The 18,948-nt window shown below is 51.6% G+C and overlaps 1 protein-coding gene across 1 annotated transcript in view; it reads right to left on the minus strand.

Annotated features, from left to right (window-relative positions):
* The window catches only part of Cux2 (cut like homeobox 2), a 175,575-nt gene extending 160,181 nt beyond the window's left edge, over window positions 1-15,394 (minus strand). Inside the window, exon 1 of the mRNA XM_038344894.1 lies at window positions 15,279-15,394. Within this exon, the coding sequence (XP_038200822.1) occupies window positions 15,279-15,389 (111 nt within the window). The 5' untranslated portion in view covers window positions 15,390-15,394. The remainder of the gene's footprint in view (window positions 1-15,278) is intronic.
* Window positions 15,395-18,948: the final 3,554 nt, after the last annotated feature.

An 18,948-nucleotide genomic window follows, 5' to 3' on the forward strand; every position in this document is an offset into this window, starting at 1 on the left:
AAAGTAGGCCACGGGCCGTGGGACCAACTCCCTCAATCATGGAGACTGTGGAGGACTTCCTCTGAGGGACAGGCTGGCTTGGAGAGGCGCCAGGCTACTGGCCTGAGGGACGAGGTCCAGTGACCTCAGCTGGTGAGGGACAGGAAATGGTCATGCGTGTCCTCTGGTTCCTTCTATAGGGACCTGCACATCCTAAGCCTACGGCTTATGTGGGGAGCATTTGCGGTAACTCTGGCCCTGGCTCCTGCAGGCCGCCCACGCTCATCAGCCAGCACACAAACTAGCTTTAGAAGGGAGAGGCAGCTGGAGGCACAGTGGCCCCTTCCCAGTGACACCAATAACAGGCAGGTAAGCCTGAGTGTGCAGACACTGCTCAGACTGCCTGGCTCTGTTGTGCGGCATGGGACAAGTCGCTGAAAATGGGAGATTAACAAGGCCCACATCATAGTGTCACTGTGGGAATAAAATCACTTAAGTGGGGGTTCTGAAGAAGCACTGAGGATCTAACTGATCATTATATCTGAACAAAGAAAACAAAAGCTAAGTATTTGGGGGCTGGCAAGACGGCTCAGAGGGTGCTTGCCACTAAGCCTCATGACCCAAGTTCAATTCCCAGGACCCACATGGCAGAATACAAGAACTGACCTCTCGCAAGCTGTCTTCTGACCTCTGCAGGCACACTGTAGCACATGTGTGCACACACACACACAAATAAAGGTTATTAAAATATATATTTAATATACACTTTTTCAAATACTAAACTTGTCAGCATGTCTTTCATCTGTGGTGATATGCCTGCCCATTTTCCAGACAGTCTACAGTGAAGCCAAGAAAAGCAAAACCACCTTCACTCAGTTCCAGAACTGGCCACAGCGGATCCCCCAGAGAGTGTGACATCAGGGGCCACACAAGCTACAAGAGAAGCCAAGCTGGAAGGAGCCTGGGGTCTACGGGGGAGGTGGGCTTAGCCAGCAGCCCACCATTTTTGGATACCTTTTCATCACTGTGACCAAACCGACAAGAAACCTGAGAGTGAAGGGATCTGTTTCAGCTCATGGGTTCCAAGGGCTCTGCTGGCTGTATGCACACAGAACACCACAGTTGTGGGAACACAGGGCAGAAGAGCTTCACTGTGGACAGGGAATGACACCTACAAGGACCAGTCCCTGGTGACCCAATTTTGTAAGCGCCCAAAGGGAAAGGATGGTTCAACAGGGTTCTAGTGGGAGAGGGGGTGGTGGGGAGGGGGCATCAATATGCCAGGGGAGTGGGGCAGGGGATCTTCCAGAGGCCTGAGGCTAGAGAGAAGAAAGTACAAGAAATAATTGTTCAAGATCAGGTACAGAAGAGGGGCCTGGGCTGGAGTGTGGATCAGAGGGGCCGGGGCTGGAGTGTGGAGTGTGGCTCAGAGGGGCAGGGGCTGGAGTGTGGCTCAGTGTTAAAACACTGGCCTAGCATGTGCAAGAATGAGGACATTAATCAAACAGTGGTAAACCTGAGCCCTAATCGGATGAGTTAAAATGAATATGTCAAACTCTTGTGTAACTGCAAAGAAAACCAATGCTACATTAGAAAATACTCAAGAAAACAGTAAAAGAATGGAGGACCAGGGGGCTGGAGAGATGGCTCAGTGGTTAAGAGCACTGGCTGCTCTTCCAGAGGTCCTGAGTTCAATTCCCAGCAATCACATGGTGGCTCACAACCATCTGTAGTGAGATCTGGTGCCCTCTTCTGGCCTGCAGGCAGACATACAGGCAGAACACTGTATACATAATAAATAAATCCTTTTTTAAAAAAAGGAACAAAACAGACATCAGACACCTAAAAGACCAGACTAACCTCAAACTCAGAACTCCACCTGCCTCTGCTACAGCTGGTTCTTACCTGATCTATAAACACCCCACTGTATGAGCATGGTGGGGAGCCAAAGTCCAGAAGACAAGTCAGGCAAGCAAAGTCCAGGGGAAGTGACAGGGCCTCTGTCCAGCTGCCAATGGTGGCGAAGGGAGTAGATAATGGAGGTGAACCCCTTGGTAGAGTGACAGCCTGACAGGTGGAGGGTGGGAGACAGGGAGCCAACGGTTTATGTCCTGTGGATCTCAGTGGTCCTCAGGTGGAGGCCCAGGGGAGAAGAGTTCAATCTGATCATCTGGACCCAGAGACATCTTTGCCACACACGGTCAAAAGGTGTCCATAGTGGTTGGAGAGACGGCTTAGTGGCTGAGAGAGCTGCTCTTGCAGAGGACCTAGGTTCGGTTCCCAGCACCCACAGAAGGATGTGGATGATGTTTTATGAGGCTACAGCTCACAACCACCTGTCACTCTTTTGGTCCCCACAGGCACCAGGTACCTCCATGGTCTATATTCACACATGCAAGACAGACATACAGATAAAGTTAAGTAAATACGGGTACAATAAAATTTTACAATGTTGATAAGAGCAGAAGTTGGAAGCTGTGTAAAGAAGCTGGTAGGGCTGGGTGGAGAGCAGATAACTAGGGGACACGGCAAGTCACCAAGGGGACAAAGTGAAGAGACACTGAGAAGGGCCGGAGAGGGATCATCAAACTTAAAGGCCAACAGAGAGCAGTGAGCCTCAAAAACAAACCAAGAAGTGACATCAGGAGGTGGGAAGGGAAGAGGAGGACATGGCGGAGGTTGGGGGGAGGGGGGGCTGTGAGGAGGTGGCAGCTAGAAGTAGTTGCAGGGTGGGTGGAAGAGTTGGGGACAGAAACGGAAATGCAGATGACATTCTGGAAGGTGGTTAAATAGCAGGAGCAGTTGGCCTCTCGGCCTCTCGGATTTCCTGGAGACAAAGAAATGGGGCTACCCCCCACATTCTTATGCTGTCACTTCTTCCCTGTGACCAAACACCTAATGGGCACCTTGAAGGAGGAAAGGCTACTCTGGATGACAGAGCACAGTCCAGTGTCACGGTGGCAGGCAGGGGAAGGACTGGACTTCCTCACATCTCTGGGGAAGTGGGCAGGACAAACAGACATAAGCCCAATGCCCCTAATGGCCCGCTTCCTCCAGAGGGCCCCAACTCACAAAGGGTGCCCAGATTCCCTAAAGGGAGCCGCCAGCTGGCAACCAACTCTTCAAACACAGGAGCCCTTGGAGGACATTTCTCATTCAAATCCTCACACCTGCGGTCAGATGTTGCCCGCCCTCCCGAGGGCAGGAAGTTGCTTGTGGCTGTGAGCTCTCTTCTGCCTGCATTTTGCCCAATCAACTCCTTCTCACGGCTTGAGCATCACCTACACAGGGCGGCCCCCATCACCAGCCATCCTGAGTGGACAGGCATCCCCATCTGACTTGGACACTTCTCTTCCCTCCATTTCCACATCTCTGCTTCCTCCTCCGTTTGGCACCTACAGACCCCAGCAGGCTCCAGGGCCTGCTCACAGCATCCAGTGAAAACACAGCTAGCCATTTACTTGATGAGTGACAGACGCTGAGCAAACACTACGGCCAGACAGCCTGGGATGGAGCCCTGGGTGATCCTGGGCTTATGGACCACTCTGGAGCTCAGAAACTGCATCTATAGTCTAGGGTAACTACACTGTCAGCCCCCAAAGACAGTGAAGATCAAATGAGAAAACGGGGTGCTGATGGGAGGGGATGAAGCAAAGCCCGGAAGGAAGGGGAAGACATCAATTCTTGGGGGCCAAGTTCACCGGTAGCCTGTGCTGCTGCTACGGGCTCAGCTCGGAAAGGATGGGGATGGAGTAAACTGTTAAATGAAAATCTGAAAAACTTTTTAATACAGTCTACAAGTCCGTCTCCTTCCTTCTTTATCAACGGCACGATTTATTGAGCGGGGAGGCCATATTGACTAAATAAATCTTGATAACGACCACCACAGGAATCAATAGCTGCTTATTATCAGTCCAGTCCGGAGTTTCATCTTGTGGAACACAGGCCACAGGACTGGGGGTGCCAAGCCACCCCACACTGGTGGGAAGGTGGGCTGGATGGCAGGGAGCACTTACTATCCATCCAGACTAGGGAATGTTCTAAAGAAGTGGTTCTCAGCCTTCCTTTAATACAGTTCCTCGTGTTGTGATGACCTGCAGTCATAAAATTATTTTCGTTGCTACTTCATAACTGCATGAATCTTACTGTTATGAATCATAATGTTTTCTCTTGGTCTTAGGTGACCCTCCCAAGGGGTCGTGACCCACAGGTTAAGACCACTAGTCTGTAGTCACTGACTAAACTACTGCCCAGGCTGCTCTGGGCTGGGGCCAGGATCATTTCCTAGAGTTGTTTGAAGAGGCTGGGGAGACGGCACAGTGCTTGCCTGGGGCACATAGCTCTGGGCTCCATTCCCCAGCACCACATAAACCAGGGTGGTGCACACATCTGTAATTCCCACACTGGGGAGGAAGAGCAGGACTTAAAGGTCATCCTTGGCAGCAAGTTTGAAACCAGCCTAGGCTACAGGAGACTGTTTTGAAAAGGAGGGGGAAGAGAGAGAGGGAAGGAAGGATGGAGGGAGGAGAAAGGCAAGTGCAGGGAGTACAGTTGGGCTCAGCCCTGCAAGGCACCCCTCGTCACTCACAGAGACTGGCAGGTCCTGGGTTACAGCCCTGACAATGTCACCTGTGGGAAATATGGCACTGGATTGAGCGATAAAATGAGAATCGACGGGGGCTTTGGATCACAGAGCAAGGTGAGCCAAGGCTTGAATAAAGACGCAAGACACACCAAACCACATGGGCACCCCAAGGGCATGCTCTGACCTCCCCAACCCTCATCTCCCAGCTTCTGGCTCTCAGTGGACCAAGCAGGAAGAAGCTGATTATGCTGGGCTAGAGGAGGCCATGGGGCACCATACCTACGTCACCCGAACTTAAGTGCCTCCTCCCACCAGATATCAGAGCGGTCACCTCCACCCAGAGACTTGGTTCTCTGAAGTGGACTGAGAGAGGCCCCAAAGTGAGAGAGACAGACAGGAACAAACTGGCTCCAGGCCATGGTCGAGGGCCTCTGTGTCTTGTCTCACATCCCGAGAAGAGGGGGGTAGACCTGATACCCATCCTACAGATAAGGAAACTGAGACAGAGAGGTCGCCCAGCACCTCCTGCTCAGGTCCAAGGGTCGCTCACACCAGCTGCCTCTCCAGAATGGACTCTGACTTTAGACTGGAGTCACTGTCCGCACTCTCAGCTCCTCTCTGATCCTGATCCCTGAGTGGCGTCTCAGTGGCATCTGGTGAGAGATGCCACCTACCTATGTCCTGTCACCATGACAGCTGTCCCTAAGTGCTTTGAGTCTTCTATGACTGAGGCTGGCAAACCATCGCAGGTGGCCCACAGCCACTAGAAATTAATTCATAGCCACATTAATTAGAAGGGGGCTGGAATTGGGGTCACCAGTTTCTAAAGCAAGAAGCACAGAGCTAAAGATAAACCAGGCTCACCACTGGCCTGAGGCCGAATGGTTTCCATTAGCTCGAGTGCTCCAGAGTGACTCCCTGAGGGGAGGGGAGAAGGAAGAAGGAACAAATGAATGAATGAATGATCAAATCAGTGGGAGCAGCTAAGGAGTATTTCAGAAAGGATGATGGGGTTCTCTCTAAATGGGGGCTACAGAAGCAGGGGTCAGCGAACCAGAGGAAGAGCTCTGGGAAGGACGGGTCGGACAGTCAGGGCAAAGGACTGTGGTTGGAATGGGCTGGGTGCTGCCAAGAAACAGTGAGGATGCCACAGAGGCACGAAGGCAGGAGGCAAGAGAGAGACGTTTTGGGCGGATGTACAGAGTTAGAGCACCATGACAGCTCCCTTGGATATCTTAGAGGGTGTTTCCCCACATTGGGAGCCCTAGGTATGTGACCTCACTTTCTGTCTGCTGCCTCCAAGAAGCACACACGAAGATGGGGTGCATAGCAAAGAAAATGCACTGGGCCTGTCCCAGCTCCTCTGTGTGCTGCGTCCCACTGTGGAGGCTGAGCAGTAAAGACGTGTCACCTTCACTGGGCACTCCACAAAACATTCCCTTGCAACCCTGACCAACAAAGCCACCAACATGCCCACTTGCGGGTGGGAAAACCAAACCTCAAGAGAGAAAGTAGGACACACGGCTAGCAAGTGGTGGAGCTGGGATTTGAACCCTGGCAGTGCCATGCACAGTTATGAGACTGAAAGGGGAGGTGGGTGAAGCAGGTTAACTAGTTACAAAATAAAGTTCCCAAGGCGTTTCCTGTGTTTGACAGTGCAGCAACTGTCCTCTGGGAGAGGAGGGGGGCACAGGGGCAGGAGGTTCCTACAGCACAGCAGGAACCTGAGGCCCCACCTCCTGGCTGCTCCAGTTCTATGCTATATGCAGCTCTCTGCGCACGGGGCCTTTGCACACACTGTTCCCACTTTGAGGAGTGTTCCCTGACCGTGGCCCTCAGATCCCTGCTTGAAAAGTCATTGTTTCCAGAAAGCCAGGTACAGATGACTTCTTGGTCATATTCCAACATCTGGTGACAAGCTCAGTGTCCAGATGTGTGTGTTCACCTTGCCTGTGCCTGTCACCTCGCAGCTTCCGGCACCCAACCTTCCTCCTTCCTGCTAACATCTATGTAATATCTATACCCTCTAACCACATAGTTTACAAGTTATTTTAATTATATTGTTATACTATTATTTATATAATTACTAATTATCGTTATTAGTGTCCCCATGAGTGGTAAACACACATCTACAGAGTAAAACAACAGCAGTTATAAATTCCAGCTCTCTCTAGCATTTCTGTGTGCTGGGTTCCCAGCATTGCGTTTACTACCGCCGCTATCCGCACTTTATATATGAGAAGCCATGGCTCAGAGAGGTGAAGCAACTCAGCCCAAGCCACACAGCTGGTAAACAGCAGACAGAAGATTTGAGCCTTCAACACAGCCTACCAACACAGGTACAGAGTTGCTCATGCAGGACAACAGCTATCAAATGACAAGCTGCTGAGTAGCGACCCTTTCAGGGGTCCCTGCCCAGGGAGATGATCATCTCTCTGGTTTCCCCAGCCACAGCACCCACACCTAAGCAGCCAACTGTTCTAGCCAATCCAGCAGAGCGGCTCCCAGGGACCCATTGGTCCTGTCCAGTTTGAGTGACAGTGGCTCACACAGTCTTAAGCACTGCTGGGCTCCAGGCACCCTGGGCAGACAACCAACTCAGAGCAGAATGCCCGGGGATTGATTTTCTTCTGCCTTTCTTTTTAATGACAAACGTATATCCGGGAACTGCAGTTTGGTTTTCCTAGAGGATGGCAGAGACAGAGTGGGGGTGGGGAAGGGTCTTGAGCAGGCAGCCTTGGACCACTTTTGGAGGCGACTAGATACTTGACTCTACCATACCAATCTCTCTCCACGGGAAGGAGCCTTGGGGTCCCTAGAGTTTTTTCTGACTCAAGGCACCTGTTAAAACAGCCACAACCAGGACAAGGTAAGCTTGATAGCCAGTGATCTTGGCCCTCTAGTTGTCCTGACCTCTGTGGACCACCGATCCTTTGCGCTTTTGCACCGGCTGTTCCCTCAGCTGGGAACACCCTTCCCGGCACTAGAGCCCCTCATCTACAAGGGAACCGAAGCAGTTGTATTTCTGAGTTAAAATCTCCCATGTTCTAAACACCAACAGCTTTCACAAGAAAGCATGCACTTCTCAGTTCATCCACACAGACAGACAGTCAGACACATCTGTGGGCCACGCAGGGTTCCATGCTACAACCTCTGTCGCTTATGCAGGCATCTGCATGATATGAGGAGAGCATACTGCAACGCCCAAAAAGCCTCGAGACAGCCTGCCAAGCCGGCAGGTTCTGGCTGCTGCCCCACACCCTCTAAAACACCTAAGAAGGAACAAGCACTTACAAAGCATGGTCGCACGCCCCACGCTCTGCTGAACAACGCCGTACTCCACGTGGTAGGGGAATACTAACAGTCCCACTGAAAGAGAAAGGCACAGATAGGCTAGTCACTGCTCAAGGTCACACAGCTGGCAGGTGACAGGGAGAAGGGAAGCCAAGAGGCAGGGCATCTATCAAAATCCTGGACAGTCAGGCTTCCATCTTTTTTTTTTTTTTTTTTTTTTTGTATACAATATTCTGTCTGTGTGTATGCCTGCAGGCCAGAAGAGGGCACCAGACCCCATTAAAGATGGTTGTGAGCCACCATGTGGTTGCTGGGAATTGAACTCAGGACCTTTGGAAGAGCGGGAGGTGCTCTTAACCTCTGAGCCATCTCTCCAGCCCCCCAGGTTTCCATCTTAAAGCAGAGGAAACACATTTTTTCTTGAAAAGGGAAAATCCAGGAATGGCTCACCTATATGGGATATATTTCACAACCAGGAGATGAGGGGGTAACCACAGACCCCAGGCCAATCCATGGATATCATTACCTACTTTTGTGAATAAAGTTTTATTGACCTAGGACAACTTATTGACTAAGGCTAGCCACACCTCTTTGTTCTTATTGGCTACAGCCAGTCACACCCATTCACTTTCATTGGCTAAGGCTTCAGCACACTACGGAGGCAGATTTGGATGATAAACCAGAAACCTCAAAGTATGTGATTGTCCTGAGCCTTTGTGGAAGACAGTTACAACATCTGATGGCAGACAACTACTTCTTAGGATGCACAGAGCCACCACATCCCCAGAAAGTTCTGAGGTCAACCCTTGAGAAAATGCATGGTCCCCAGAAAGCCTGGATACACCTTTGCATTAAAACACACACACAAAGGTGGTGGTGGTACACGCCTTTAATCCCAGCACTCAGGAGGCAGAGGTAGGTGGGTCTCTGTGAGTTCCAAGCCAGCCTGGTCTACAAGAGCTAGTACCAGGACAGGTTCCAAAGCTACAGAGAAACCCTGTCTCGAAAAACAAACAAACAAGTAAACAAAAAAAAAAAGTCAGAATCCCAGCACTCGGGAGGCAGAGGCAGGCGGATCTCTGTGAGTTCGAGGCCAGCCTGGTCTACAAGAGCTAGTTCCAGGACAGGCACCAAAGCCACAGAGAAACCCTGTCTCGAAAAACAAAAAAAAAAAAAAAAAAAAAAAAGTCAGGCTGGGGAGATGGCTCAGAGGGTAAAATAAAAACCCTGGAAAGGAGCCGGGCGGTGGTGGCGCACGCCTTTAATCCCAGCACTCGGGAGGCAGAGACAGGTGAATCTCTGAGTTCGAGGCCAGCCTGGTCTACAAGAGTTAGTTCCAGGACAGGCTCTAGAAACTACAAGGAAACCCTGTCTCGAAAAAAACCAAAAAAAAAAAAAACCCTGGAAAGGCTTGAAGCACTAGGCACATTCACAACCAGAATCAAAGAGCACAAACACATGTACTATCGTTGCTAGCTTCCTATGCTCTTATACAACCCAGGGCCAAGGCAGGGAATGGTGCTGCACGCTTCCAGACTGGGGTCTCCCAAATCCATTTAGACGATCCCCCACAGACATACAGACATACCACAGGCTAACCCAGTCTAGACAATCCCTCACTACACTCTTCCAGGAGACTCGAGGCCATGTCTGTCAACCGTCAGAACTAACCATCACATCCTAAACCAAAAAATAGGGTGGCCAGTGCCTGAGGGAGATACCTGATGTCAACCACCAGCCTCCATGCGCACCCACATGCACCTGCACACACCCACACGCACCTGCACACACACCCACATGCACCTGCACACACATACACACGCACCTGCACACACATGAACACACGCACCTGCACATGCACACACATGCACCTGCACACAGACACGCACCCACACACACCTGCACACACACCCACACGCACATGCATACACACACACCTGCACATACACCCACACCTGCACCTACACACACACGCACCTGCACACGCACCCACATGCACCTGCACACACACTAACATGCACCTGCACACACACTCACATGCACCTGCACACACACACACGCACCTGCACACGCACCCATATGCACCTGTACACACACACACACCTGCACACACACATACCCACATGCACCTGCACACACACACACGCACCCACACACACCTGCACACACACCCACATGCACCTGCACACACACCTACATGCAGAAATAAAGTAAAACGGGAAAGGTCAGACTTATTGTTTATGGGGAGAGCGGTGACAATTAGAGACTGGGGGTAACAAAAGTCACAGGAGGGCAAGGACAAGGTTCCAAACAAGGGAAATGCGTGTGCAAAGGCCATGGGGTAGGGGTGGGTTCTTGTGATGGAAGAGCAGAATGAGTAAGGGACAGAAATGGAGGGGTGGAGGGGTGGGGTCAGGTCACATGGTATTCATCAGAACAAAGGGATTAAAGGCTTAACGCATGCATCAGAGGAAACTATCATTTTATGAAGCACTTCAAACTATCTTTGCCAGGGAGTCAGGGAGACTCAGCATACAGTGAACTCCACCCTAAGAATTTCTTGTCTCAGAATAAAATTACTTAAAGGACCAGCAGCCCCAGCCATCACCACCAACACCAGTCACAGCAGGGCTGAAGCTGGGCTAAACCATAGAATGTGACACTGAGTGGCCCTTCCTCTCTCTCTACCTCAGCCCACACAGTGGCTCAGTCTTCTGGGAGACCCGGGGTGCTGGGTCATCTCCCCCACCATAGAGACAGGCCCCCAGGCCAGGATCAAAAGCAGGCCAGTACAGGGTTGCCTGGGTCCTAGCACTTGGAAAGCTGAGGCAGGAGGATCCATAGTTTGAGGCAAGCCTGGGCTACTCAGCCCTGTCTCAAAGAAAAAGAGAAAAGAAAAAGCACAGGTAGGAAAGGTGAGCCTCACCTGTACCAAGTCACGGCTTCATGGGCCCACGTGAGCCTTACCCATACCAAGCCACCGCTTCATGGCCCACCTGAGCCTCACCTGTACTAAGCCCTCTCTCACTGCCAGGTGACCGGGAACTGGCTAGCCGTTGCTCCCCTTGCAGAAAATGGCATACAAACCCACAGTTTCTAGGCAGCCCCTGACTGCCATCAACCAGACCCAAACTTAGACCAGCCAAGGTGTTCACGTGTAAAACACCATCTGCCGGAAGAAAGGTTACCTCGCAGAATGTCAAGTTTGAAGATAGAATTCTCTTTTAATGGGCAAGTTAAAAGAAAAAGAAAGACGGGGGTGGGGAAAGCCAATTATTCTATTTGTGTATATACTGGTACGACCTCCACCCCCATGCAGCCAGGTCTGTGTGGGCCACCTAGACACCAAAGTGCTCAGCCAGCTCCTCATACTGTCTCAATCTCCTAAAGGAAATCCTAAGATACCCCCAACACACACACAACCTGGACTGGGGGCGGGGGCTGCTCTGCTCCTACCCAGCACTCCAACAGAGAGCCCATCTTTCTGACCAGGTGAGAAACCAGAACTGGGGGAGGGGAGGTACCCAGAAATGATGGCTGGGCTCCTTAATACATAAACATCTGCTTCGAGCTATTTCTGAGAAAAGGAGGTCTCGGGATGCAGGAAGGCAGACGGAATGGCTCACCAGCCAGCTGGACTTAATGAACACATACAGGACAGTAGCTTGGGCTCTACCTTCTCAACCTTGAGATGTTTCTAGAGAAAGTTTCCCTGATCCCACCTGTACCTGCCCCCTCCCCTCAGTGTCCCCACATGCTGGCCTGGCATGGCACACCGAGCCCTTCCTGCCTCCTCCCTGCTCTGACAGACAGCAACTCAACACTGTCAGAGTTTCCAAAGTTAGGACTCACCAAGGCTGATGGCTTATTTACCGCCGTCATGGGGAGAAAGAGGATTTGACACGTGTGAAATGATAGCACATTTAGGTGAGTCAAGCTGTCACGGGCTCTAATGAATGTCTAAGCACTTCACAGCTGATGTGTAAAATCTACCTGCTTCTGAACATCACAGAGTTATAATATTTTAATTATATCAACACTCTTTTCTGGACTTTGAGCACAGAACAATATTCCACAAAGCAATACCTGGCCTCCAGCCATTCTAGAAGTTTCTCTAATACACCTCTAAAAGGCCCAGTCTTGCTGGCTCATCCTGAGGGTTCGGCAGATTCCTCAGAGTGGGACAGCATTTTCCTACCCAAGTCTCCTGGGAGGGGCCACCAACCCCACTCTCTCCTCTCCCACAAACACAGCTGTGCAGAGGAACTCTATCCCCTCATTCAAACTGGGAGCCCCTAACCACTTAGCTTAAGCAACTCTCTTTGCAGGGAGAGGAAAGATGTTCTGGGGGCCAGGACCCAGAACGTCATCTCAAAGGGAGAGAAGAGGTAAAGGAAAACAGAAAAGAAAACCATGAACCCATGAATCGGGTTACAACGACAATACACAGAAAAGCCATAAAATAAGCCCGCATTAGTGATGCTCACCATAAAACCATCCTATAACCAAATGAAATATGCCAGCATTAACTCAGGATGGGATTTTATTTCTTCTTATTTCTGGGCTGCTACAAGCAAAGAAGGGGGAAAGAAGGAGAGTGGGGGAGGGGACTGAGGAGTGCCAAGGTGGGATACTCAGGTCCTTGAGCGCTGCTCCCCCCCCCCCCCCCCCCCCGGGTTGACTGACTTCCACCCCACCAAGCCAGCCCCAGCATGTTCCCTCCACCACACTCAGAGAATGTGCTGGAACAAATAACAAATAATGACTAACTGGACAGCTTCCATGTTTAATATATATATATATATATATATATATATATTTCACAAGGCTGAGAGCCCAGCTGGCACAAGGTCACCTTTCTTGTCCCGAATGGGACGGTGTCAGCTTTGTGGTCCAGCCTGGGGACATGGGCTGCTTTTACTGGCTCAATCACTTAAGACTTAGGAATCAAGCTGCAAGGAACCAGGCAACTTGAAAGCCCAGGATACAAGACTCACAGTCCTCCCAGGCCACCAGCCCTGGGTAAGGGAGACCCCCTGCTCTGAGCCCGCATAGATCCACAGTTCCTACCTGTATGTCAAAATAAGCTGCAGAAGTTTCCTCTCCTCTGTGGAGGATGAAAAATGAAGATGAAGCGAGCGTGGAGGAGGAGTCATTAGCAGGATTTACCCGAAAGGGTCCCTGGGCAAAGGGCTCAGAGAGGGAAACCCGAAAGACCCTGGGCTTTGCCCACTGTGCAAGGGAGCACAGAAGATTCTGAGACTGGGGAAGGAGTGGGCAGTTGTGCTGGCCTGGGCCTGGGTAGCTGCATGCTGGAACTGCCACAGTCATAGCTCTGAGCTCTAGAACTATGCAGCCTTTGCAAACTCCCTGAGGGACATCTCCTCCTCTTTATATCGATTCAGATGAGCCCCCCCATCCCTGGGAGTCTGATTGTACCAGACGTACAGCCATTGTCTTAATGAGTTCCCCCCAGACACACACCCTTGCACATCCCCTATTGGGGGAGAGGTCTTGGTGCGGCACCTGGACAGGCCTATTACCACCCCCTCACAGCTCAAATATCCTTTTCTATCTCAGTGTGTTCTAAGAACCTAACAAAAGGCTTGCAGCCCCTAGGGAGTCAGCTGGAACCAAAACTGGGGTGACCTTCCACAAAAGACTCCCCACCAAGACTAGGAGCGGGGAGCAGCAAGCATCAACACCCCCAGCTCAGAAATCAATACGGGAAGCCGCACCCAGCTCTCAGCCCCAGGTCAGCTTCTCTCCCATCAAGCCTGAAACCCAGGCTCCCCGATGGAAAGCGAGTTATCTAATGAGAATTGTGTTAACTGGCATTCCCGCCGACCAGGGCGAATACCGGCGCTGTAAACCACACCGTGGCAATTCTCTCCAGCAGAATAACAATAGCACCCGGCAAGGGCTTCCGCCGGCCCAGCTGCTCACTCCCCTCTCGTCTGCCGCGTTCTTGTCATTCCTTATGTTACAGAACATCAATCATAAATAAAGACGCTGTCCCCCAGCCTGCCCGGGTCTCATTTACAAACATTAGCAGGGAATACGATTACCATTGGCCTTCGTGCCAAGCCCAATGTGGCTACCCAACTCTCTCTCCCTCTCATTCCTTCTCTTCCCACCCCCCACCAAAGGCCACTTTAGCATCTTTTAAATCAGCAAGCACAGCTAACAACCCTGCCCATCTCAGCCGGCCACCAAACTGTAACCTCAACTCGGGCGCGGACCAGGAATTGTACGGTTCTCGCAGTTATTAACTGCATGCCTGAGTGCCCCGATTTTCTCTCCGGCTCAATGGCTTTGCGGGAGGAGGGAAGCGAGAAGTGGGGACAGAGAAGAGGGGGCTGGAGCCACTTATCAGAGGCAACTTAACGAGATCTGCCGGCAGATTAAAAGGATAAAGTGCCCTCCCCGCTTGTATTTATTTGTTTAAATAAAATCTCCAGACATGCTGCCCCGTCTTCTGAGAATGTCACTGGCCAGGCAGAATGCTCTCAGAGCGCGATTATCCCTACGCCTTTCCCCGCCCCTAGTCATCGCCGCACCTGCCGCGACTCTGTCCGACTGCAGGGCGGGCAATGAGGAGCCTCTGCGGGCATACTGAGCTCCCAGGTGTGTCTCCAGTTGGGGTACTGTGAGACAACCCCCCAACCCTGGGCCTCAGAAAGATGGCAGCAAACATCCCAACCCCGAGGCACCCGGAGCCCGCGCACCAGGAACAGCGGAAAAAGTGCTGGGGCTGCGAAAAGCGTTGCCCCAGGGAAGGAGAGGGGGTCCAAGGGAACCCGGGAGACCCGAGGCAGGGAGAGCAGGGTGCGGAAGCCGGCGAGATAGAGCCTCAAGCCTGGGCCGCGGGTGCAAAAGTTCCCAGGGGCCGCAGCCCGCGCACCTGCTCCGCCCCGCGGCAGGTGCGCAAAGTTGCGCGCGCTCGGGCCTGGGGCTCCAGGCCCGGGGACTGGGATGGGGGGGAAGGTGGAGGTGGGGGTGAGCAAGCGGGGGAAGGGAGCAAGATGAGGGAGCAAGCAAGGGGAGGGAGGGGTAGGAAAGCAACGCAGGAGGGGGTGGCAAGGCAGAGGTGGAAAGGAGGGAGGCAGAAAGCAGGCAGAGGGAGGGAAAACGGACGGAGGGGGTTAGCAAACTGAGGGAGGAGGAAAGCAAGACGCAGAGACTAACCCGCAGGGATCTGCCCGGGAGGAGCACAGAGCGTCCGGGCTGCAGCAGCCGGTGGCGGCGGCGGCGGTGGCTGGGCGGCTGCGCAGCCGCGTCCCGCTCCCCGCGCTGCCTGCGCTCTCCGTGCTCCCCGCGCTCCTCCCGCTCCCCGCGCTCCTCCCGCCCCGGAGGCTCCCACGTCCCGGCGGCCGGCCGATCGAGTCGGCGGCGAACAAAGGCAAGCTGGCCCGCTCACCTGCAGCCGCCGCAGGTCTAGGCGCCGTCTTGAGCGCGGCCCCCTGGTCGCCCGTGCCGCCCTGGCCGGCCTCGGCCCCCGGGCCCCCCGCGGTCCCCCCTCGGCCGCCATCTTGGGGGCGGGCGCGCGGCCGGGGATGCGGCTGCCGCCAACACCCGGGCTGGACCCCGGGAGCGCGGCCCGGCTCCGCGCGCACGCACTTGACTTTGGCTTCTCGCAAACTTATCGACAGCGCCGCGCGCGCGGATCGATGCGCAGGGGGCGGCGGGAGCGCGGAGGGGCCGCGGGCGACGGGGACCGGAAAGAACAAAGTGGGCGCTCTGCAGCGCGTGGGGCCGGTCTCCGCGTGGCTTCGCGCGAGGGGAGCACGGAGCACACGCGCGCCGGGCCGGCCAAGGTCCCCCGCGCGACACACGCTTCTGTGCGCTGCGGGTGGCGGCCGCCAGGGGGCATCCCGGAGCCGTGGGAAAGTCTTCTGGCGCCTAGCACTGTGCTCGCCCACACCGGAGCCTTCGACCAGAGTCGTGGTCCCTGCTGGGGACCCAGGACCCTGAGTGTCTGTGCTTTGAGTCTTCAGAGTAGGACTTTGGTCATTATTATTTAGCGGGCGTAGCGCACCCCACAACTTTACCATGCAAGGCCCTGATGTGGAGTGATCATTGCTGCAGGGTGTTCTTAGAGAAACCTTTGCAAAAAAAAAAAAAAAAAAAAAAAAAAGCCTTTCCCAAAAGACTCTTGGATCGGCTGAGGGCTCCAGACCTGCTACAGGGGCTCCGGACTTCTTACCACTGTGTGGGAGTCATGTAAACATTACTGTGGTCAACCCACCAGGGGACCCCCAGCCCTGCAGCATGGCGTTCCTGTGCATTCGTTGTCTTTGGAGAATTGATCTTTAGCACAGGGAGGGGAGATCCTAGCCTTTTATAGTTCAGACCCTGGACCTGACAAGGAGTCATCTTTCACATTTTCCTCTCCCTTTCTGTGTCTACGAACCCCCAAACCTCTACCTACATCTCACCCTCCAGAAGGGACTCAGAATCCCATCACACCTGGAGACACCAATCCCCAAAACTCCTCCTGGCCCTGTGCAGCTACCCCACACATCACCCCCATTTACTTCCCCTTCCAAAAGAAGAGCCACAGTCCCCCCCACCCACCCCCCACACTTCTCTGTCAAAAGACCAGCTTTTATGGACAGCTAGCCGAAATTATATTCTCTTTTTATGACCCAGCTTGGACTCTTGGCATCACTCTTGGTCTGGGACAATAGATCAATACAGTGGGCTATAAAAAAGATGAAGTTTAGAAGAGTTGTAAAGGACAGAGAATCATGATGGATATTTTTGATGATTTTCCAATATTTGTGTCTCCGAGCACGTGCTTCGAGGCAATTAAAGTTTTTAATGTAATGTAAATAACTGTTTCTTAAATGCTTCGGGAGAAGGTGTGATCGCCCCCAGCCATCACTCGGGCTGTGTGTGATTTAAAGGAAGATACAGTATTTCTCTTACTGTCCTCATACATTTTTCTGTGATGGCTGGGCAAATACATTAGCTCAGGAGTTGAAAAGACTCCTCAGACGAAAAGCGGAGCTTTCCCAGAGAAGAAACGAATTAGGCCGAGTTAGCAATTCCGAGTGGCCCATTTCCCTGCCAGATTAAATTGCACGTGACATGTGGTTTATTTCCTCTCTCGATAACTCTGCCTTCAAATTACAGCTCTCATTCTGCAAAATGAATTTAGGCAAATTTCATAACTAATGCGTTGCAATTTTTTAAAATGGCTACAATTTCTTCTTGGGTGTCTATACAGCTTGCAGCTTCCATGTCTTTGAGTCTGTTCTTTTAAAACCTGTAATAGAGAATTTAAAAAAAAAACTAGAGATTGTGAGACCTTTTCAAAGCACATTTAACAAACAGAGCTTCTGATGAAAGAGTATTTTAACATATGTCTGACTTTGCCTCCATGGGACACACTGCTATGGTGAGACTCCTGGTACGTTGTACCGAGAAAGACTCCTGCCTGTGTGGGATTCCTGCCCAAAGTGCAGTCTAAATTTAATTGTGAAGAAATATCACACAATCCCAAATAGAGGGGGGAAATTCTCCAAAATAAATGGACTGCTACCTTCAAAAAGATGTCAGTGTCCAAACAAACAGAAAGGCACTGCACACACATTCCAGGCTGGAGGCTGCCAAAGCCATTTGACAACATGATTACAAGGGGTGACCAGGGGTTTTCTTTGTCTCCAAAGGCCATCAACTGGACTCAATGGCAAATTTGGCCCAAAGTCAACAGATAACATATTGTATTAACGTTAACAGTCTGATTTGGATCCTTGCCTGTGTCCCGTGTAACCAAATAGTTTTGTTTTTAGAAAACACACAGAAGTGGTTAGGAGAGAAAAGGGAGAAGCCATGCCTGTGCCTAACTCAAACCTTGCAAACAAGACAAGACCTTCCCATTTCTCTCTCTGCAGAGCCTGAGACCTGGACAATACACACGCTACCATTTGAGGGTTTTGTCTTCTGCACGTGTTGTTCACATTTCCTTGAGATGTTTTGGGGAATCTAAAATTAGGCTAAAATTAAAAGTCAGAACTACAGACACAAAATCAAGATCTGGTTTTGTTTCAACCATTTGGCGCCACATAAAGATTCTGCCAACAAGTTTTCTTCCTTCCTCACTAAGTCAGGCTGCACCTTTGACCAAGCAGGAAATTGCCACGGCAAACATGCTTACCCAGGAGCAGCACGGAAATCCAATAATTCAGATTGTTTTAAGTCTGTGATATTTTTAAATGACTTAATACAGCCAAGTCTCTGAAGAATTCCGACCACTTTAATGGCGGCAACTTGCAGTCCCACTGAGGAACAGGCTGCTACATAAATACCAAGCGATCGTGTCTTTCTGTCTCCGTTGAAACATATTAGCTTTGTTTAGCGGCTTATTGCTTTATTCACAAAATAAATTTCAGCCGTCTCTCTCCCGGCCACGTTCTGAGCACATCGCCAGCCTTCGCCTTATTAGATATGGGGGCTCCCATTCCAGCCACATCTGTAATGGTCTCTGGCTCAGCAATAATGAATTAAGCAGTTAGGTCTTTACCCCTAAATAGAGTTAGCTCTAGGAAGTGATATTATGGGTGGTCCATAAAAGCCAGGAAATTCAGACTTTCTCAGCAGACAAATGACCTTGGACAAGACAATACAATTTTAAATATTATCATGATAAAATGCTTTCCACGTTTTTGGGTTGGTTTTTGTTTGTTTGTTTGTTTGTTTTTAACGAGAGAAACTTAAGCAGGTCCTGATGAATTCTGGACTCCCAGTGCCAACCACTCTCCCAGATGAATGTTAGGAAATTACAACAGGAACAGAGAAGCCCTTCTTGGGCAGCCCATCCGGAAAGAAGCAGCAGCAGCCAGGGTCCTTGGAGAAATTCATAAACTGTACAAGAATCCCTGGGAAGAGGCTGGCAGGTCCTCAGCCCCGCACATAATGATATTCGAGATCTCGGCATCAAAAATGAAACAAAAGGAAAATGCCCTTTGAGAGCCTGGCGTCGCCCATCGCAGCTGCCTGGCAAGGAGTGAGGCAAGCCTTGGAATTAATCTGTAAGTGTGAACACCATGAGAGAGTCGGGGAGAGGGGACACAGCCTGGCAACCG

Source organism: Arvicola amphibius, chromosome 10 (genome assembly GCF_903992535.2).
Source record: "Arvicola amphibius chromosome 10, mArvAmp1.2, whole genome shotgun sequence".
Taxonomy (NCBI): domain Eukaryota; kingdom Metazoa; phylum Chordata; class Mammalia; order Rodentia; family Cricetidae; genus Arvicola; species Arvicola amphibius.